Source organism: Solanum verrucosum, unplaced genomic scaffold, assembly GCF_900185275.1.
Source record: "Solanum verrucosum unplaced genomic scaffold, falcon-dt-bn FXZP01000196.1, whole genome shotgun sequence".
NCBI classification, from domain to species: Eukaryota; Viridiplantae; Streptophyta; class Magnoliopsida; order Solanales; family Solanaceae; genus Solanum; species Solanum verrucosum.
Genome location: NW_026020420.1, coordinates 3,555,417 through 3,578,702, shown reverse-complemented (window position 1 = coordinate 3,578,702; position 23,286 = coordinate 3,555,417). Strand labels below are relative to the sequence as shown.

The following is a 23,286-nucleotide window of genomic DNA, read 5'->3' as shown; positions in this document are numbered from 1 at the left end:
AGTTCGGATAGCTAGCCGAACAATTGAGCTAGTAAGATCCTCCAAAATGACATTTTTTTCATTCCATATCATACTACTTTCTAAGTCGTTAATCTCTATGTCTCAAATTATCTGTCGTGTTTATCTTTCACGTATCTTTAGATAAAAACATCAATTATGAGGGATTTTGACTATTTTATCTTTATTTTATGTGTTGAAATATAATCTCTCTTGATTAAATCTTTACTATATTTAAGTGTCGTCATCTTATAATTGAAGTATATGTAGTATTCAAAAATAATTACTAAGAATAAAATGAAAAAAGAGTAATTAATTCTATCTTGAATTTTTAAAATGACAAATAATTTGAAATAACTATTTTTAAAAATCACTATAAATAATTTAACACGAAAAGAGTACCACTTTTACAACTTTCAAGACTCAATCTTTGATCATGTGATATTAATATTTTTCTATCAAACTAATTGTTTAACTTTTAATGCTCTTATATTTTTTCCCACTATTTCACTAATGGAATAACAGTGTATGGATTAGTGTCAAAATTTTGAAAGCCTAAATAGAATGTAATGGTTGGGAGATCCATATTGTAATTATTGACTAAAATAATATAATTCCACCACAAATATTGAGTGGCTTTATAAATACAACTGTTGTGCAGGTAATTTTTAACCTCTTACATAATCAAGCAATATCATATAAAATAATTAGACGAAGTAGTACCAAATCCACTCATAATCTTTAAAAAAAGTTTTAAAAAAAGCGAGGGTTTAAATTTAATTATTAGAAATACAATGGATAACCGCCCAGTTAATAGAGTCCACAAAGCCAGTAGAACCTTATTTTTATTTATTACAACTCACTTGTGTTCAATATCTATTTTGAAATCTGACTAAATTCATATTAACGTAATCCTAAGTTACTATGATCTTACTTGCTCTACACATGGAGACTCTATAACCACTTTGAAATTAGGATGTATTTGGTACGGAGGAGAATATTTTCTAGAAAATGTTTTCTTATTTTCTCATATTTGATTGAACAGAATTTGAAAAATATTTTTTCCAGGAAAAACAAGTTCGTAAAAAATGAGGAAAATGATTTTCTTAATGAAAATAGGAAAAACAAGTTCTATAAGTGACATTTTATATTTGATGTATCATCTTATTCATCCAACGTTCCAAACCCCCTATCCCTTAGCTTGATCATCCCACCTCCGATCCCCAATTCATATAAATTTTTTGCTCTTAAAAATATTTTTCTTCGTACCGAACACACTAATACCATCCTTTTTATCTTTCTAAACTCGTGGAGATAACGTTATTTAATATGCCTTTTTAACACATATTAATTCCTTAATAAAATCAAATGATTGGAATATGGCAGTTGTACCTGACATGGCTATATATTAGTTGTTGTAATTAAGAAAAAATTGTGGGCTGAGTTGGAATGGACGGTGGTGTATGCCATTATATATCAACGAAAATTAATTTGTGGTTTATGTAGATGGTCGGTTTAATTTAACATTTTCATATAATGTCTTGTTTTTTTTAAATTTTAAACTTTTATGATAACATTCGAATTGCCTTTGACATGAGATGAGTCCCACACATAGAGTATTGATGGGGTGTTTTTTTTTATTTTTTATGTGTCGAACAATTCTCATTTTTGAAATTAGCTTTTAATGTTGGAGTTAATTTATCGTAAACAGCCTCTTGATCATTTTCTTCAAAATCAAAAATAAAATTTACGTGCATCTCACCCTTTCCAGATCTCATCTATGAAATTATACTTAATATATTATTTTATTGTTAGATATCGAACCCTTCAAGACCCTCAAGTTAGAGGCGAGCTATGTTGATCATAAAAGTGAAAGAAAATTAATATAACAAAAAAGAAATTAAAATGGGCGGCTAAAAAGTGAGTTTAATTAATAGTCCACTAATTAATTAGTCCAAGATTATCCATATATAAATACCACCCTTCACTCTCTATCAACTCCACCACAATCAATTATTCTTACACATTTCTCTCTAACTCAAAAACAAATATTTTATTAGTTTACAAATGGCTAAGGACATGGAGTATGGAAATGACCAATATGCCCCTAGTAAAGACTACCAAGACCCACCTCCAGCACCATTTATTGACCCTGAGGAACTTGGAAAATGGTCATTTTACAGAGCTATTATTGCTGAATTTATTGCCACACTTTTGTTTCTATACATCACTGTACTCACTGTGATTGGCTACAAGAGCCAAAGTGATGGTGACCAATGTGGTGGTGTTGGCATTCTTGGTATTGCTTGGGCTTTTGGTGGCATGATTTTTGTTCTTGTTTATTGCACTGCTGGCATTTCTGGTACGTTGAATTGTGTGACCATCATCTCGTATGAGTATTTAAACTATTACTGTTCAATTCGTGTGACGAACCGAACTTCATTTTTTATATAGTAACGTCTTCATACACGATTATAAGTAGCGATGAGATTTGAATTATGTAACCATATCTAATGAGAAAACTTTAAGCTATCAGATCGAACATATTTTTATTTATTTAATTATGTTATGGGACAATATATTTAATGGGGTTTCCAATTTTGTATATGCAGGTGGACACATTAACCCTGCTGTGACATTTGGACTCTTTTTGGCTAGAAAAGTGTCACTAGTGAGAGCAATTTTTTACATAATAGCACAATGCTTAGGAGCCATTTGTGGTTGTGGTTTAGTGAAGTTATTTCAAAAGGCTTATTATGTTAAGTATGGTGGTGGTGCTAATGAACTTGCTGTTGGTTACAACACAGCCACTGGATTAGGTGCTGAAATTATTGGCACTTTTGTTCTTGTTTACACTGTTTTTTCTGCTACTGATCCCAAGAGAAATGCCAGAGACTCTCATGTTCCTGTAAGTATACAATTTTGCAACACTACATAACAATTTTTTCGAGTGGCAAAGTGATCTTGCTGTCACGAATTATTGAGATTCAATATTTTGTTGCTCTAATTCGTCCTTGGGAAATATTTTGATCTTATATATACAATATAATTTTCTGACTGAGGAAGTTCAGATGAACCTTTTGTATCCCCCTAAAAAGAAGAGTCCTCGTTTGAAAAAATCAGCTTTGCCCTTACACATTGGTATGTAAAAGATTTTTATAGGTCACTTATAGAATGGGCCATGAAGTGCGTGATTCGAATTTAGTCGAGTTTCACTACAGACTTCGGATACAAAGTGGAAAACCAAAACAAAAGCAAAAAGAACACTTGTACCCAAAAAGGGAAACTATTTACAAACGGCTACCCCCTTACTTTCATACCCCATATTTTTAGGTTTTAACTACTAATACACGTTTAGTATTTGATACCATCAAAGTATATATATAATTTGATGGTATCAAAGAAAAAGAAGCGGTGGTTTAGTGAAAAAAACACTACTCAGTTACTCCTTGATACTACTAAAGTAAATATATAATCTGATGGCATCAAGGAAGAATATGCAGTGTTTTCTGCTCAATTACTGCTTGATAACATCAGAGTATATAGATACCATCAATGTATATATATACTCTGATGGTATCAATAATATAGAAGCAGTGGTTCAGTGAATAGAATAAAGGGGCAGTAGGGTAAATAGTTTGGGTCATGGGTCCAATTAGGATAAATATATTGAGCTGAGTCCAATTTGAATAAATACTTTACCTAATGAGTCTAATTTGTATAGTTTTCCCAAAATAAAATAAGTGCAACTAGTTACCTAAAGAATACAACAATTAATTATCACAAGGACTTATTTACACCTTTGATGTATTAATCCTGTCTATTGATGCTTCTTTTTAGTAATTAAGTTGAGTTAATCAATAAGAAATTAATATTTTTCTAATTGATTAAAGGTATTGGCACCACTTCCAATTGGATTTGCTGTATTTATGGTTCATTTGGCCACTATTCCAATTACTGGAACTGGTATCAACCCAGCTAGAAGTTTTGGAGCTGCTGTAATTTATGGCAAAAATAAATCCTGGGATGACCAAGTAAGCAATTTTTATTTTTTTTGTTCTAAATTTTTTATATCAAAAAATATATATTTTTAAATTTTAATATTCATTTTTTTTTGTATGATGATACAGTGGATTTTTTGGGTTGGACCTTTTATTGGTGCTGCAATTGCTGCATTATATCACCAATATATTTTGAGAGCTGGAGCATCCAAATCAATTAACTCATTCAGAAGCAATGCCTAATAATAAGAATTAATATAAGCTATATTGGCAATTATTAATTTTTAAATGTGCCAAAATATTGTAATTTCTTCTTGTTTGGTTGCTTTTTCTTGTTTTGGTTTTCTTAATTTTCCTTGTAAATTTTCTCCTACTTGTTTCAACATCAAAATAATGGACTAAGCAAAGTGTGTTCTACTCTTTTTCTTGTCACTAGAAACACTTATTTACACTGAGTACTTATATCAAATCAATTTTAACAAAACAATAATATACTCAGTAAAATCCTATAAAGTGAAATTTGGGAGGGTAGAGTGTACGCAGAGGCAAATGAATTAAATAGTAGTTGAAATTAAAGGGAAACAATATTTATATATTTTCTTGTGAATCTAGCTAATTATTCTTGTATATTCACTTGAAATATTTATAAAAACCTATAAAATTCAAATCCTAAATCTGTCTCTGCTTCAAACCCTATATCTTCTCAAAGAGAGTATTAGGCCAACTTTGTGTGTGTGAAATATACACTTTGTACCAACATTTTCTAACTGTAGTTACAACATTGGACAAAAAACTATTAGATGATTGTTTTTGACCTATTTTAACATCTCCCAAATCAGCAAGAATTCCAGGTTGAGTTATATTTATGTCATCTAATTCCATATAATTTGCACTGTTCAACATGTTGAAAATTGCTGACATTTTTGGACGTAGACTGGCTATTTCTTGCACACAAAGTAACCCAATTTTCAAGAATCGAACAGCTTCGTCGCCACAAAATTCTCCATTTAACATGGGGTCCACTAGCTCTAATAATTTGCCAGAGTTGTACATTTCCCATGCCTGAAATAAAATAACCCCTTCAGATCACTTAAATGATAACTACAGGTATACTAATCGTAAAAAGTGTAACTAGTTACCTATAGTATATATATGACAAGTTATGTGTTACATACTGATAAATCAAAATTCTTTATACTGTCAGTATATGTAGATCTTGTCATGTCTCATCAAGCCAATAACATAGTAATTGAGCATTATTTGTAGCAGTTGATGGTGTATAGTGATTACACACTTATTATACAGTGATTATAAGAGCTAAATTTCGTTAAAAAAAAATGAAGATTATGATTATCAGATTGGAAAAAAAGTAGGATTAAGATTAATTAACTAAATGTGATTGATAATTACCTTTTTAACTAGGAAATGTTCTCCTCTCTCAATGTCAAAGGCAATAACAGGGCAACCACTGATTATTTCAAGCAATAATACTCCGAAGCTATAAACATCTGATTTTCGAGTTAAATGTCCACTGATCGCGTATTCTGGAGAAAGATAGCCTCTTTAGGCATAACATTAATCAAGAAATTAATAACATGATTAGCTTAAACACTCGTAAAGTTGATGTGTGTAATCAGAAAGAACAACTTTGTAATTTGTTACTTACAATGTACCAGCAACTCGAGTTGTAATATGTGAAATGTTCTTCGAAAATAGCCTAGATAAACCAAAATCCGCGATTTTTGGTGTGAAATTGTGATCAAGAACTATGTTGCTGGCCTTAATATCTCTATGTACAACATGAGGATTCACTTCTTCATGAAGATATGAAAGTCCCTTTGCTATTCCTTTCGAAATTTCTCTTCTAAGTTCCCATGTAAATTTACTTCTGTTCTCTTCTTCCCCTGCTTGTCAAACAACCATGTTATTATGAGTTGTAATTTGTAGTTAACAATAATTAACGTGGTTCGGATCGATGTGATCGACACTTTATTGGGTAGCCCGGTGTACTAAACTCCCACACATCACTATGTGTGGGGTCAGGTGTAGGGCCAGACCACAAGGGTCTATTATATGCAGTCTTAGCTTACATTTCTGCAAGAGACTGTTTCCACAATTCAAATCAGTGACCTTCTGGTCACATGACAATAACTTTGCCAGTATATAAAAGTAAAATTCAAAATTTAAAACGCGCGAGATATGAAAGAATTACCTAGTAATGTTTGTGAAAGGCAATTATTTTCCATGTAATCATAGACTAAGAGTCTTTTAGTCCCATCAACACAATATCCTCTGAGGGTGACAAGATTTTCATGTGTAATATTAGACAATGCAGCTATTTCTGATATAAATTCCCTTTCACCTCTCATTGATTCTAATTCTATTAATAAAACTTTTACAGCCACAAAGCTTCCATCTTCAAGCCGACCCTTTTCAAAAAAATGCACAAAATTAACTTAAATAGTCGTCCACTTAACAAAATAGCAAATAAATATATACAACAGCAACAACATGTTCATAAGTGTGGTCTGAGGAGGGACGAGTGAAATTTTTTCTAAACTTTTCAACAATATGTTATAGAATTCAGAACTCGTAAAGTTAGAAGTCGGATTAAAAAATGTACCTTGTAAACAGAACCAAATCCTCCTTCTCCAATTCGATTTGATGCTCTAAATCCATGAGTTGCTACCTTCAATTCTTTGAAAGAAAAACTAGAGAATTTTTGAACTCTTTTTCCACCTGTTTCTACAATAATTAAGATATGTACAATTTAATTAATTAAGCAGTTGTAATTACAATTAAGAATGTACAAATGGGATTAGAGAAGTTAATTACCATATGGAATAATTTGATTAGTTTCCATAATATCAGATGATGGATTAAAACAATTGGAAAATGCAAAAGAAAACTTCATAACTCTTTAATGGCTAATTAATTTCTGAAATTAACATGAAAAGCTAGAAAGAAGAGGATGGAAGGAAATTAAAATAGAAAAGAGCTTCATTTAATGGACAAATATAATATCGTGGCCACATATTTTGACCATATCTAATCTTTGAAGTATACGACTTTCTCATATTTTATAAAAATAATATTTTAAGTATCTTACTAGTTCCACTTAAAAAATAATAATAGAAGGAACTGCAAATTTATCACTAATAACGATAAATTTTATAGCGATAAAATTTACTATCTAGCTATAAAATTTATCGATTCTTTGTATTTTTGTTTTTATCTTTCAAATAAAGCTAGCCTTGTCAATCATATTAATCATGATGTATATGTATCAATTGATTGAAATTTTTGTTTAGTGGACAGTGGTCAATGGTCATCGATCATTTATCAATCATCATATTAATTATTGTATGGTAGCTAACTGAGAGATACTTATATGATTCTTCAAACTTCAAAGTTATCCACTCTGGTCATAAGCTAATTAATTAAAGTAGAGTATTCACATTTTAGTTTTAGTAAACTAGACAACTTTGAGAATTAATTACAGTTTGTATAGTTTGTTAGTTTCACATGATCAGTATGAGTAGAATGCACCCTTAAATTCTCGTCAAGTTTAGAGATTTTTTCTAAGTTTCTCTCAATTTTTTATTAAGATCCCATGCCTTTACAAGAGTTTGAGACTATTAATGTGGCGGATCAGAAGTGATTAGGAGTGTATCTAAGTTCAGCTACTCAACTAGAAAAGTGTTTTTACAGCTGTCAATAGTTTAAAGACGTAGCCAAATGTAGTGTAGGATGGTTGTCTTCACACTTTACGTCAAAAAACTATACTACGTATAATATAGAAAATTATACGAATATATAAGTCAAATTTTTTTCCGAATACTCTAAAACAAAATTTATATTCTTAACAAAATTTCTGACTTCACCATTAGTTATGATATGTTTAAAATCACAAAATATCAAAAATCTTATAGTCACTCAAATATTATGACATGTTTAAAATCACGACCATAAATTTCAATATTTTTTTCTAAATACTGAGCAAAATTACATTGCATCAATTGAAAAGAGAATACAAGTACATAGAGTTAATCATACTACAACGGTACAATCTAATTATTTGATCACTTCACCTAACTATTCTACTCTTCCTATCATACGTATATACTTGTGTAAGATTCAATTGATCAGATGTGACATTAGTCTTTGTTAGTGACGAATTTAAATTTTTCATCACAACTGTTCAAATATATATATATATATATATATATATATATATATATATATATATATATATATATTACATGAGTACACTTTCATTTTTAATATATATTACATATTACATGAGTACACTTTCATCTTTAACATGTATTTATTATATTACATAATTTTCAGTAATATTTTGATAAACGATGTTCAATCTATCCTTCTTTATTCTTTAATTTATGTGGCTACACCCCTATTCATTGGTGCAAGTGCTAGAAATACTTTCTAAACTAGGCTAGGCAACACATTTCCATCGTGCTTGACAATGTTTTACCTACTTTTAAGCCCACAAATAATTTATGCTTTGTGGTGGAACAACAATTGTTGCGCATGATAATGAGTTGGTGACATTGCACCAAGGGTGAGGTTGGTGGATGAGTCGGAGTGATCTGATAGGATTGAGGAGTTCATACAAAAAAAAAAATTAACAAAAAATTAAACGGCTTATAAATTATTAAATCATTTTTTATGCATAAATAGTATATGATGAATCCTCTTTGATCTTTTCATTTGTTTGTTTTTTCATATTTTGAATCTGTTAATAAAAGTGTGACTCTCTGGCAGACACATATATCCAAAATTTAAGTTAATGAGTTTCTACAATAACTTAAAGTTAATACACGATAATAACTAGATTCCCAATAAAATATTTGTGTAGACATTTAATTAATGAATATATAATACATAAAATTCAATTTTTTTTATTGGATCCTTGATAAATATTTTAAACGTAATTCAAGAGTCCAAATATTTCTTATTTTATTAACAATTTCCAAACTGACATGCTCGTCGTTATAAGAGAAGGATGCTAACGTGTAAATTTAATTTTCAAAAGTAAAATTGTTGACTACTTACTTAAAAAGAAAAATTATTCCCCTCTATATTTCTTAGAAAACTTGAAATTGTTTCCATTACAAAACATATTTTGAGACTTCGTCTTTCTTTCCCTTTATAATTGGGGATGAAGTCAGTACGTTGATTATATATTTAATCGAATTTAATAATTTTAGTTTAAACTCTGATTCATTGTATTATGTACCATTATTATCTTAGTACCTAATAACTTACAAAAGTTAAAATCTCAATTTTCATTTATAATAATTAAAAATATTGACAAGGTCCTCTATTTGAAGGGGAGATGAATATGTTGACTTAATATTGGTTTTGATGTATTCACTTTTTAGTGTGGACGGTGATGTATGTAATTGTAGCCTCCCCCACTCCCCAACAATATCATCGCCGGCGCAAATGTCCAATTTTTTTTTGAAATTACGCAAGTGATTGGTCGTAGAAATTAAATATTTTTTACTTTATTTGAAATTTCTGATACATTGAAATCAAAGATAAAGTTATGTTTTGATAAATTTTTTTGCAAAGAATATTTGATTGTTCGAATGTATTTTTCTAAAAAACATAAAATATGACTTATACTCCCAAATTCTAAACTGATAGTCAAGTAAATTACATATGGTCACATAATTGTCATTTTTTTTTAATAAAAATCACTTTACTATAATATTTTCTAATACACAAAAAAAAAAAACTAAGCCTTGAAGTATTTTGACATGTAAAGTTCACCGATTTAAAAAACAAAAGGAAACTCCATTAGTATACAAGGAAAATATAAGACAATTCACAAGGGTTTTTTTTGTAAAGTTAGCTGAAGTATGATCATAGAGATTTTTTGCTAGACTGAGGTGTGTCGTTAATAATATTTTACTTGATATAAATATATTAATCGAAATTCAACGATCTCTTTTAATGTCCACTAGGAGCTTCAGATAACACATGCGATTAGAAATAGAGAAAGGGAATATTTTCTGAAATAATATTCATCTCATGATAGAGTAAAATAATTATTTCATCACACTTAAAACATTTTTTAAATTTTTTTTACAATTTTCAGGCCAAACGTACCTTAAAATATTATTTTAAATAAAATTTTTAGATTTGAATGAAACTGCAGGGACAAATTCAGACTTTTTTTTTCATTAATGAGAAAATCAATCTTACAACGAATTAAACAGAGAAATAAATCATTTTCAAGAAGAAAGAGAATTCAAAAAATAGAATAAAAGTTAGGTGCATGGGTTGCCATGGGTGACTTTCATAACGACTAGTCTTTATTTTAGTTGTGAGGACTGTCCACAGGTGAAAAATTTAATCCACACGATATTTACGTCAAATCATTTTTTCGATTAATTAATTTAATTAATAATTAACATTATATATTAATTAATCATAATTAAATGAAATAAATGTGCATACAAACATGGTTATATATTCATGTATTGATTTGGAGTACACATCTAATACAAGTAAAAACGTATTTGCATTCAATGTTTATATATATCAATTTATATTAATTCATCATGACTAAGTCATGTACTATTAATATAAAGTATGTGTTAAATTTTAATTAACTATAATTTAATGACAAGAATAATGTGAATTTGTCAACGTTTGGGTTGGCATTTTAAGGTTAATCTTCTAGATGAATTCAATTATAGAATTAAGAAGAACAGTACTCCCATTCTCTGTTTTAATATTACTTTGTCCAAATTGACTTGACACAATATATTTAATTTTTTTTAATTAAATAAGTATTTACTGAATATAACTAACCTTATTAATGGTATTTTGAAATTCTAAATTTGATCATTACTATTTTGTATAGTTTTTTAATATTAAAAATAATATAAGTTTTTTTTAATAAACTCTTTTGATTTACTAAATAAACAAGTAAAATAAAATATTTATTTTTGATATAGCGCGATCAAATAAAATAAAATGGAGGAGTATGAACCAACTTGAGTTTTGTGTCATGCATGCGTGCACTTCTGGTAGTTGGGTGTGGGTGCATGAAGCTAGATTTATGACATGTTTTTTGTTGTTGATAACAGTTAATATATTTCCTTATAGTTTAACGTGAGGTATAATATATAATAATTTAAAGATAAAATGTAAAATTATTTTATTTTATGTTTGATTAGAATTGGAGATATTAAATAGTGCTTGCACTCATAATTTTTATAATAGTAATAAAATAAGCTATCTATATACATAATGAAGTACTCACTTTATCCCTAATTACTTGTTCACTTGTCCATTTTGACAAATCAAGAAAGGACAATTTTTTTTATCTATTATACTCTCATTAATTATTTTGAAAATGGTAGAACTTTTTGAAAATCTTAAGTTTTTAGTTCATTCACTTCATAATTAGTAGGAGTAAAATGGTAAACATACTATGCCACAATTGAGATGTTGCATGGTAATCGGTGGGATAAGGAGTACTGTATAGTCTTTAGGGTTGCTTGTATAAGAATTATTACTTTATTTCAATATATCGAATTTCCCAAAAGAGCATGGTGTGGAGGCATGAGTCGTCATGTGTGTTCTTGATATTGTGACTGCTTACGTACTTGCTTTGGTGTTGTTGTCATTTGTCCATGTTGTTTGTTGCTTGCCACCTGCTAAGTGATATAGTTGATTTTATACCAAGTATTACTTATTGCATTTTAATTTCTATTTTGGGTCGCCCGATTATATCTACTCAGTACATGTTGCCTTGTATTGACCCCTACTTGTATTTTTCTTCGTTTTCCTTTGGTGGAGTGTAGCGAGTGTACCAGTGACTTCGACTAGTCCTCAGCTCTAGCTAGTCTCCAACACATCAGGTTTCAGGGTAAGCTATTCATTCTAGCTCGTGTTGGATTCTCTTGGTCATGACATATGTCCTTAATTTTTGGACACAAATTACTTTATTTATTTATTTGGGTGTCTTTGATACTTTAGACTGAAGAAAGACTCAAAATAGTCTCTCATCTTTGGGTTAAGGCTTAAAGTCATCCTTGAGTTTTCATATGGAGCACTAACAGTCCCTCATGTTTGCAATATTGGTACACTTCTGGTCCTCCTCCAAAATTTTGCCTATTTTTTAACATTGATTTTATCCATAACTTATGTATGATATGTTCAATTGTCATTTTATATATTTAATAGAAATAATAACTCCATATGAGAGAATGTGAGAAGAAAAACATCTTGTTTTGTTTAGTAGAAATTGTATTGCAGGTAAAGTCGAAAGGTTTATCATGATAATTTCACGTGCAATAGTACAATTTTTTTTCTTTTCTTCCAACGTCATATGTTAAGATGTTCTTAGTTTAGCTGCAGTAATATTTCTACTGAACAGAACAATGTGTTCTTCTTATCACCTTCTTTCACATAGAGTTATTATTTCTACTAAATATATAAAAAGACAATTGGACATTCCTTACATAAAATTGTGGACAAAATTAATGAAAAAAATAGGCAAAATTTTTGAGGAGGACCAAAAGTGCACCAATATTGCAAACATGAGGGACTATTAGTGCTCCATGTGAAAACTCAAGGATGACTTTGAGCCTTAACCCAAAGATGAGGGACTATTTTGAGTCTTTCCTCCTTTTAGACTTAATATTTGAAAATTAGATGTCCTGAGATTTTGAGATACGATATTTAATAGACTTTAATTAGTAGATTTGTGTTTCTTACATTAATAAGATTTGAGCTTTCGCATTATGATCAGTATTTTGTAAGTTGAACAATAAATATAAATTGGGGTTGAATTCGTTAGTTCGTCCACTTAGGAGGTTAAGTGTGGGTGCCACTCATGACTCGTTTTGAGTCGTGATAGTGAAATGGTAAACTCACTATGTCCATCATTGTTTTATGGGAAAGTTGTATATAATAACAAACTATTAATTCAAATTAAATGCTATAAATATACTTTGATTTAATTGTACCCTATAGCAAACTATTGCTATTTTAGCCACTCTCCCTGGTGGAATCTTGCTCACCACTCTCGTTTGGTGGCAGTCTCGCTCGCCTCTCTCGCTTTTATACAAACACAAATGTATAAAATGTGTTTGTGTTTGTATAAAGCGAGAGGAAATTGTATATATACATATATTTTCGTTCCCCTCTCTCCCCTCTCCCAGATCTCGCTCGCCACTCTCCCAAATCTCGCTCGCCACCCTTGCCTCTCTCGCTTATACAAACAGAAACGAAATGTATAAATTGCGCTTCTGTTTGTATAAAGCGAGAAAAAATTGTATATACACATGCAAATACACATATCTTCGTCCTATACACTTATAATTATACAATACAAATATTTTCCTGCCTAGTTTTCTTTTGCCTTTCTCTCTTTCTCGTTTTATACATACACAAATTATACAATTGATCTTTTGTATACAACTGCTTTCTTTTGTATATGTATAGCGAATTATACAACTGCCTTCTTTGTATATGTATAGCGAATTATACAATTGTTTTTTTTTTTTGTATATGTATAGCGAATTATACATATATTTGTTTGCTATGAAGCGCAATTATGCAAACTTTGCTTTAACATACAAATATGAATTTTGTGTTTGCTATATATGAAAGTTGCTCTTGTTTTATTAATAAATGTGTCAATTCAAAAATAAACAAGTAATTAAGAACAAAAAGAGTAACTTATTTTGTATAATTAATTGCGAAATAACTTATTTCCAACTCATCGGATATACTTGACTTTTATAGAAAAAATTTTACTCAAAACTTTTTAACTTATCTTTTCCAACTCCATATTGTTACTATTTCTGTAGCTGTACAATGAACTATCATTCATTCTCAATTTCATCTTCCTTGCTGTCTTCTCAAAAGAATACCATGTCCTTTTTACCCATAGTTTTCACTAATTCAGTAAATTCCCTTTGAGTTTCTGTTGATTTCTTCTCTGTTCAGCAAACAAAGGAAGCAAAGGGTGTCTAATACTGTAAAAATCTGTCTCTTTCATGGTGTGATCAGAGGTAAAATTAAGCTTCTGTAATCCAAATTAGAGTTTTTACTTTCAAAATTTGAGATGGGAAATGCTGGAAGCAGGGGTGTGAACGGCCGGCGACGAAGCAACAGCCGGAGGAGCCACCCACCACCACCGCCGCCACCTCATCCGGAGATACGTGCGAACGGGTATGTGTTTGCGGCAACACCGTATCTTTCTCGATTCCCACATGGGCCATCGTATTATCAGTACCCGGGGTATACGAGGCCACCGCCGCCGCGGCCACCCCCAATGCCAGTACCATACGTGGAGCATGAAAAAGCAGTGACAATACGTAATGATGTTAACCTGAAGAAGGAAACTTTGAGGATTGAGCCTGATGAGAAGAATCCCGGGAAGTACCTTGTTGCTTTCACTTTCGACGCAACCATTTCTGGAAGGTACTTTTTTTGTGGGGTTGGAGTAAGAATTTGTGCTTTTCAAGGGTCATTTGTACTGTGTTTGGTTGACGGTATAAAATGCGACCCCATATTGTTTTCTTTCACTATGTGGATCAGGGTATGTTATTTCATAAGTCGTCTTTAATGTCAACTTTGTGGAGTATTAGAATGAAACTGGATTTAGAACTGCAGAATGAAAATAGTAGGTTCATAGTCATATAATATACTCCATGTTTCGTATAAGTTTAACGATTCATACATGATTTTGTTGTATACTCTCTATGTGGGAATGTAGTGTAATCCGGTAGTTTGTCTTGTATGTGTCATTTTAATCAGTATATGTGTGTTAAAGTTTTGAACTTTTTTGACATATAAGTATATGATTTTGGTTAACACAATTCATTTGCTGATTTTCCCTTTAGATTGTATGGCTTACGAACTTTAGTTTTCTTGACATAGATATGATTTGATCATAGTTCATTTTCTGGGATTCCCTTACACATTGCGTCGTGTTGCTACTTAGTAGTTCCTGCTAGTTATCATTCTAACAAATTTATCTGTGAGTTGTTGATATTCCTGCATTTCATCATTCAAAATCTTTAATCAGCAGCCCTATATGCTCTTGAAATAATGAGATGTTTTTTTTGCTGCAAGTCATATAATCTCAAATCCCTGGACAAGTGGGTAATTTAGTCTATTTGGAGAGCAGTGTGATTTTTCTGCATGAGTTTTCTTTGTAAAGTTACTTACCTTGTAGAAAATACAATCCAAGACCATTAAGGATCCTGGTATCTAAACTTTGCAATTATAGTATGTCCTCATGGCATTCTGCATGTGAATAAGCCTTTTTCTTTTTGGCATGTGAATAAGCTTGTGGCTTAAGTGGGAGTTCAGAATTACTCAGGTTGATTTTTTGAGGTGATATCCTATTTAACATAGTTGGTCAGAGGTTGAGCTGGAAACCAGTTTAGGATGGTGCTCTATATCTTGTAAGAAGCTTTGCTTTCCTTCATGATGCTAAACGAGTAATTGATAATAATTCTTCATAAGAGTACCCTGCTTCTTGTGTAGAAGCATAGACCCTCTTATAGCTATGCTCACTGTGGTAAGGAAGAGAGAAAAAAGGTGCACTTCATTTCCTTGAGATACTAACTATTAAGAGGTTTATGTTTCGGTAGACTTTTTATCTTTCAAAAAACTTTAGTTTAGTAGTACTTATTACTTCTCAAAGGTACTTCATTGCTTATTTGTCTTCTGCCTAGGAACTGTTTCAGATATGCTCGCAAACACTTGCTTAGAAATTCAATCAGTGCTTTGTCTTTTTTCATTGTTTGGAAATCTTACTCATTAATGAGTTTTAGTCATTCGTATGGATCTTCAAGTATCACTTGCAATTCTTTTTATTTTTAAAATGTTAAATTGGTTTTTTCTTTAATCTATTGCAGCTTGACTGTCATTTTCTTTGGAAAAGAAGGTGAAGATTGTTTGTTGACACCTATGAAAGAAAGCTTACTTCCACCAATAACTGTTGAATTTCAACAAGGTTTATCTCAGAAGTTTAGGCAACCCTCAGGAACTGGCATTGATCTTTCGATGTTTGATGAAGCAGAATCCTCCAAAGATGCTGATGCAGATGTATATCCATTAGCGGTGAAAGTAGAGGCAATCCCAGTTAGGGAAAGTGTATCAGAGGATGAGAATGCAGCATCTGGGTCCACAAATTCCCAGCTTACTCTAGCAGTTTTTGAAAAGGATAAAGGTGAATACCATGTTAGGGTGGTGAAGCAAATACTTTGGGTGAATGGCATGAGATATGAATTACAAGAGATTTATGGGATTGGTGATTCAATTGATAATGACTTTGATGGAAATGATCCTGGGAAAGAATGTGTGATATGCCTTTCTGAACCTCGGGACACAACTGTACTTCCATGTCGACACATGGTATGGCTTTAACCTTTCGCAACCCTTGCAACTGAGGTGCTGGTCTGAATAAATGTGCAACTATCTTGAATGCTTTGTTTTAATGATCTATCTTACTGTTTATTCAGCTGCTGTTGCAACAGTTTTCACTAATACAACTTGAGTAATTCTTCCCTGACCTGAAACCCCACCTTATTTCCTTTCTTTAGCTAGTAGACTAGCCATGGTTCAAAATGTCAACACAATATCGTGTATCTAGCATTAAATATGATATGCATCAGTTTCATTGTGCTTGATAAACCAATGCATCAACTTCTGTGTTGATTTATATGCATTTATTGATTGAAGAGGCCATACATGACACAACTGTTTTTTGTTTGTCTTATTTATTGGTGCAATACTATTATGTGCCACAAATATTGAGTATTTTCCTTGATGCAGTGCATGTGCAGTGGTTGTGCAAAAGTCTTGAGGATCCAGACAAATAGGTGTCCTATATGTCGGCAGCCAGTTGAGCGACTTCTGGAGATCTAAGTCAGCGAAGGTTCTGAACAGTAAATATAGGAACAGTTGCGACTACATTCTTGTATATAGATCTTTCTGTTTTCACTGTAATCCTCTCATTTTTCGATCTTGTTTTTAAGTTGTTTTTTCCTTTTGTCTTTCACTTCCTAGATTAGATAATCCAACAGTTAAGCTCTTAAATTTTCCAGTGGTTGGACAAAGTGCATATTCTGACCATTAGATCACAAAATGCTGTAAGTTTGATCCACTTTGTTTAACCCTTCTATAATTAAAACTATGCAATGCTTTGGTTGAATACTTTGAGTTCCTTTTTTTATTACCTACTATATGGTGTGTTTGGCTTGTCTGGGATCTCCAATATAAATTTCTCTTTTCTTTTCAAATTTCATGACTGAATTTTAATAAGAAATCTACTATCGGCCAATAGCCAACAGCCCAACACCATCCAAAAGCTATCCTCTTAGCAGTGGAAAATGGGTCTATTGACTGCACATGTGGACAGCTGTTCTTGAGGAGTTACCTGAAGTTAGAAGATGTTAGCTTTCTCCAGTTCTGCAATAACAATTTTGGTATGTTAACCATTTCTCCAGTTTTCCTTCGTAAATTAGTATATTTGATGTCTGCTTGTGAAGAATGAGTCAATTTCTTGGACAGGTCATATTTTTAAAGGAGTATTTGAGGAAATGGTGCAAGATATATAACTTTGTGCCTGAAGCAAGCAGTTCGCCTAAACTTCTCTCCTTTATCTATGTCAATGTTCCCAGTTATGTCATATGGGAAAAGGCTGAGAAGTCTTCATACAGTGGTGCTTGGCTCTGTTCTAAAGATATCCAAGTTCAGTTTTTACATCCCAACAGAGGCCTTATCACCTTTTCCCTCATGTTTGTGAAAGATCCATTTTGCTCCCGTGAGGAGAGGGAAGGAGAAGGAAGAAGAGGATAAAACCAATGGTGAGATTTGAATCAAGAATCAGTTGGCTGCAGGATAGAGTCACAACTATTAAACAACAAATGTGCTCTTGTTGGCTTCTTGCATAGTAGCTATGTTTTGAGTGACTTCCTCCTGCCGTGATGAGCACCTTCGGTGTGCTGGTATTGGGTGAAACAAATAGGTTCATGGCATTTTATAGTTTAATTAAGGATCCCCAAGGTGAGTGGTAAAAATGGATAGGATCACTCCACCCGTAACCAGAGTCTTGAGTCCAGTCTTCTAGGAATGGAGAAAGTAGTTCCTTTATTGGGCCCTATACAGCCGCAAATCCAGATTGTTCAGGCCAATAGATTTCAGATATTAGATGGATAAACTAAAAAAAAGGGACTGTAGTCAGGCCTTGCTTCTTGTGTCTTTCTTTTCCATGTTTTAAGTTTTGTCCTTGCTGGCATTTTGAAAATAGAGCAATGCTTGTATTGGGAAGTTGGCTAACTTAGGATGTGATGCTATATGTGCTTGAGTACACACTGAAAATTAACATCTTATTAAATAACACTTAAATGTACATAACATTACACCCCAATCATGCACACATGCATGCGACTTCTTAACTCATATACACAAAGCAAACAGAGGAGAAAAAAAAGCAGCCGGGATAGACCATTCCCTCAAGCATGTGGGGAAGAAGAGAAGTGGCACCAGATGGAACAACATTAACAGAGGAAGAATCCGACGAGGAAGCATCCTTTTTTGGCTTTGATGGTGCTGGAGCAGGTGCTGGTGGTAATGGTGGGACAAAAAACTGCAAAGGGAGGAGCACTTTATCCACTTGGTAAATAGCTAATTGATTATCAGTGTAAATTGTGCTGGACACACTTGCATTCACAATCCCAGTTGTTATGTTCACTGCTGTCCCATTTGTGGTTATATTGATAGGGAATTCACGATTAGTGGTTCCACCGGCTTGTGTGTTTAAAGGGTTGCTAGCTGTTTGGAACTGTGACAGGGAGAAATATGATGGGAGGATATGGAATTTAACCAATTCAGCTTTCCGCTGATCACTGAAAGAGTTAAGGGTGCCAGTTTTCAGGTTCAAGAAAGCACCATCCAATGGAACAAACATGGTTATGCTGTTGGAGTTGTTTAGTAATGAGGTGATTTCACCAACTTCTTGAGTGATTTGCAACAACTTGATGAACGTCGAATATTGTCCTGCTTTCCCAAGGATTTTTATCACGTTTGGCGGACCAGGTGGTCCTGGAACCGGAGCAGAGGCTATAATTGGGGGCAATATTGGTGCTGGAGGAGAAGAAATAGTTGGTGGCAGTGAAGCTGGAGCAGAAGATTGAGTTGGTTGCATTGGAACCATAGAAGGTGCTTGAGCCAAATTGCAAGTGAATTGGAGTAAGAAGAAGAACAGTAAAAGAAAAGGTGCCACTAAGTTGTAAGTCATTTTCTCTCTTGATTTAGCTTAATTTGGAGTTGTCTGACTATGGAGGGAAGAAGGAGTATGTGCGACAGTTATATAGTAAGCTGGGGTGGATGTCTTGCTCTAAAACAATTAAGAAAAAAAAAGATATGATAATAGTTTTGGGGATAAAAGGATGTGGAGTATTGGGATGAAAGAAATAGTTAGGTGAAAAGGTGCAATTTCAGGTGAGTTTAGAATAATATGTTATGTACTGTTATAATGCAGCTGCTAGCTTGCTTATGAAGGGAAAAACAGCAGGGTAAATGAACTAATTCCTTTGTAGATGCCATTATATAGATCCGATTTATATGTATAGCCACGTCAATCATGTTCGTCCTTCCTCCAAAATATCTTTTTTTTCCTGGGAACATGGTCAATCAGAAATTATTGTATTCACGATTTTATATCCACCTATGGATAAAATGTTCTAGTTTTCCATCCTCATACTAGGCCGGACAGTGAATCGGCCATTCAGTTTATCTTGTGTGATTTGAGATGGGTAAAGTAGTTAGGTAAAAATATTTCAAGTTCTTTTTTTTTTGGCTTTATGCGTTTAGGGGCCTATTCACTCTACTAATCCATTTCGTATTGCGTGGAAGAGAGAATCTCTTCCTTCCAAGAGTATCTCCATTTACAGAGCTCGAACTTGAGATCTCTAGTTAAAGGTAAAAGATAACATCCATCCCACCAGACTCATTGGTGGTATATTTCAAGTTGCATATATGGAATCACAACATAGGTATATTAATACATTTAATAGTGCAAAAGTGATGAGATTTTCTTGATAGGAGAGCAAAATTTTTTATGTGTGTCTGAGATTGTTTCACCCCTAGTTCAAGATCACAAGACTTGCAAAATAAGTTTATTTGTTTTTCCTTACATGGGAAAAGACAACTTATTTTTAATCGTTCATAAGCAACATGACTTGAATCGACCTAGAGAAAAAACTCCATTTTCTTGAGCAGAGCTTTCCATGTGGTCAAACCCTTTTTATGTCTGTGACCTTCATTAGCCAGAAATCCGGCAGTCTGTTCTCTTTTGACCAGATGTATATAAATAGTAGCCTTCGTGGTTTCCAGCAAATTTTTACAATCTTCAATAATAGCCCTAAAGGGTGATAGTGCGTGTGCTCTTTGATAACTTGACAACAAGTAGACAGTTTATTTCCACCTCTAAGAAGCCAGGATAGAGCATTCCCCAGAACATGTGGGGAAGAAGAGAAGTGGCACACATTAACAGAGGAACAGTCCGAGGAAGGTTCGTCCTTTTTTGGCTTCGATGGCGCTGGAGCAGGTGCTGCCGTGCTGGTGGTAACGGTGGGACAAAGAATTGCAAAGGAAGCAGTACTTTATCCACTTGGTAAATAGCTAATTGATTGTCAGTGTAAATTGTGCTGGACACACTTGCATTCACAATCCCAGTTGTTATGTTCACTGCTGTCCCATTTGTGGTTATATTGATGGGGAATTCACGATCAGTGGTTCCACCGGCTTGTGTGTTTAAAGGGTTGCTAGCTGTTTGGAACTGTGACAGGGAGAAATATGAAGGGAGGATATGGAATTTAACCAATTCAGCTTTCCGCTGATCACTGAAAGAGTTGAGGGTGCCAGTTTTCAGGTTCAAGAAAGCACCATCCGATGGAATAAACATGGTTATGCTGTTGGAGTTATTTAGTAATGAGGTGATTTCGCCAACTTCTTGAGTGATTTGTAACAACTTGATGAACGTCGAATATGATCCAGCTTTCCCAATGATTTTTACCACATTTAATTTGGCGGACCAGGTGGTCCTGGAGCCGGAGCAGAGGCTACAATTGTGGGTAATACTGGGGCCGGAGGAGAAGAAATAGCTGGTGGCAATGGAAGCATAACAGGTGCTTGAGCCAAATTGCAAGTGAATTAGAGCAAGAAGAAGAACAACAAAGGTAAAGATGACACTAAGTTGTAAGTCATTTTTTTGTTTCTTGATTTAAGCTTAATTTGAAGTTGTCTGATGGAGGGAAAAGGAGAATCTGCACCAGTTATATAGCATGCTGGGGATGGATTTCTTTCTCTAAAATAATTAAGAAAACATAAAAAGATGTGATAAGAGGTTGAGGGTAAAAAGTTTGTGGGGTATTGGGATGAAATAAGAAGTTCGGTGAAAAGGTGCAATCTAAGGTGAGTTGAGAATAATATATTATGTACTGTTATAATGCAGCTGCTAGCTTGCTTATGAAGGGACAAAAAACAGCTGGGGAAATGAAGCAAATTCCTTTCTATACACCATTCATAGGGCTCGAACCCGAGATATCTGGTTAAAGGTTTTCAAGTTGCTTGTATACAATGGCTGCATAGGTTACAGGACAATCATAAGTGATTACTCATGGAATTGTGGGACAAGAGGCTAATTTAGTTGCAACTGCATTGGTCACAATCGAGAATATCTTGGTACAGCTGACAATAATGTAATGTAAGATAATGAATGATAATCCACCAAAATATTGGTAGTGCTATATGCTACTATTTTTTGCAATGTCAACCGTTATCAGCAGATGAGCTAAAATTTTCAGGAGGATGTGATAATTATACTGTGTTTTATCAATCTGGATTATCAAAAGCATCAATGTCACATTTTTCTGATTATACATAATAATTACGTTTCAATTCCAAACAAGTCAATATTGATTATACAAATTTGTATTGTCCATGTTGCTTCGTTTAAGTCAATCTCTTTTCACCTCTGGGATTCTAAATTTTTATTCAATAAAGTAATAACCTGTTATCTGCTACACAGCTACAAATGAAGCTGTTATAGGTCCAAACAAGGGAACGTTCGCCATATGAGTTTCTTAGTTGACCAACAAAAAAAAAAAAACTATGCTCAATCCCAAGCAAGTTGGAGTTTCTTAGTTAGGTATGAAGACAAAATCCATGGGAAGTCCAGTGCACAAAGCATCCACATTAGCAATGCCAAAAAGGGAATCCACTACCAGAAAACTCACCAAATCATTACCAGGAAATACTCCTTCAAAGTGGAATAAATAAACTTCCCTGCTCCAATGGATTTAAATCCTCCTTCTCCTTCTCATTACTGAACCTGTGCCGTCTTGTCCCTCCCCCTGTTCATATTGTCTACATTTCATCTCATGGATAAAAAAACTGCAAAGAGAGCTAAAAGATACTCAGACAAACAGCAGAAAGTCCAAAAGGCAACATTCTTTTCTCACCTCACTATGAAAGCAAAATAGTAACAAGGTACAAATGGGAAAGGGAAGTAACAGAGTGAAAAGAGTTAGAAGTATATTCAAGAAAAGAACATCTCATATTGCAAAATATATTAGAATATTGGCATACAGATTGAAGCAAACTGTAAAGTGACACAAGCATATCATGAGTTCTTTATCAAACTACACAACCTGAAGAGCTTAGGGCGGGCAAATAGCCAGAGATTTAATAGGTATAAAATAGTCATTTCAAATGGTAATGGAGATATCTCATAGCTAATATAATTATAAGATTACTCCCATGATGATGCAAAAAGTTGGAGCTACTAGGCATTTGGACTATTCTTGAAGAAATTTTTTGTGCAAAAAGAATAAGTGCATAGAGAGTTGCAGTTTTCTTAAGGGTTGCAAATGTTCTGTGAGATGAACTCCACTTAAATGTTTTTTCCAAAAGATTATAAGAAGATCTTAACCAAACAAGTCTCTGGCAAACAAAACCTCATGCTTCGTTTCTTTTGAAAGTTACAGACAGCTTCAGAAGGCAGACTATCGAAAACAAGTATGAGAAAGTCACATATATGGCCAGTTTATTGCTTGCCTGATAAATTACTTGGAACCCAATTCTCTGAATCAGCAGAGAGTGTTGGCAACTTTGACAAGTGTGCTTGGGTCTCGAAGTCAAGGAACAAAGACCATCGTCATACTAACCTATTAACAATTGGACTGGGTGCTGCATAGATATTGAGCCTCAGAAGCCA

General features: G+C 33.0%; 4 protein-coding genes and 1 pseudogene across 4 annotated transcripts; 2 read left to right on the top strand and 3 right to left on the bottom strand.

The window, feature by feature from the left end:
* The first annotated feature begins 1,999 nt into the window (after positions 1-1,999).
* Positions 2,000-4,419, top strand: LOC125841004 (aquaporin PIP2-1-like). The gene is made up of 4 exons (XM_049520000.1): positions 2,000-2,359; positions 2,610-2,905; positions 3,891-4,031; positions 4,128-4,419. Exons 1-4 carry the CDS (start codon positions 2,065-2,067, stop codon positions 4,239-4,241), a joined length of 846 nt encoding a protein of 281 aa, XP_049375957.1. The 5' UTR covers positions 2,000-2,064; the 3' UTR covers positions 4,242-4,419.
* Positions 4,420-4,691: 272 nt separating this feature from the next.
* Positions 4,692-6,912, bottom strand: LOC125806949 (putative serine/threonine-protein kinase). Its single transcript, XM_049486700.1, has 6 exons — positions 6,834-6,912; positions 6,622-6,743; positions 6,211-6,427; positions 5,665-5,902; positions 5,409-5,559; positions 4,692-5,060 (listed from the first exon to the last, which is right to left on the bottom strand). The coding sequence occupies exons 1-6, from the start codon at positions 6,910-6,912 to the stop codon at positions 4,692-4,694; spliced, it is 1,176 nt and encodes a 391-aa protein (XP_049342657.1).
* A 6,948-nt stretch (positions 6,913-13,860) lies between these two features.
* On the top strand, positions 13,861-17,224 carry LOC125841003 (probable E3 ubiquitin-protein ligase LOG2). The gene is made up of 3 exons (XM_049519999.1): positions 13,861-14,474; positions 15,920-16,418; positions 16,839-17,224. The coding sequence occupies exons 1-3, from the start codon at positions 14,116-14,118 to the stop codon at positions 16,929-16,931; spliced, it is 951 nt and encodes a 316-aa protein (XP_049375956.1). The 5' UTR covers positions 13,861-14,115; the 3' UTR covers positions 16,932-17,224.
* A 1,235-nt stretch (positions 17,225-18,459) lies between these two features.
* Positions 18,460-19,305, bottom strand: LOC125806948 (fasciclin-like arabinogalactan protein 12). Its single transcript, XM_049486699.1, has one exon. It carries the CDS (start codon positions 19,303-19,305, stop codon positions 18,460-18,462), a length of 846 nt encoding a protein of 281 aa, XP_049342656.1.
* Positions 19,306-20,302: 997 nt separating this feature from the next.
* Positions 20,303-21,191, bottom strand: LOC125806946 (fasciclin-like arabinogalactan protein 12; annotated as a pseudogene).
* Positions 21,192-23,286: the final 2,095 nt, after the last annotated feature.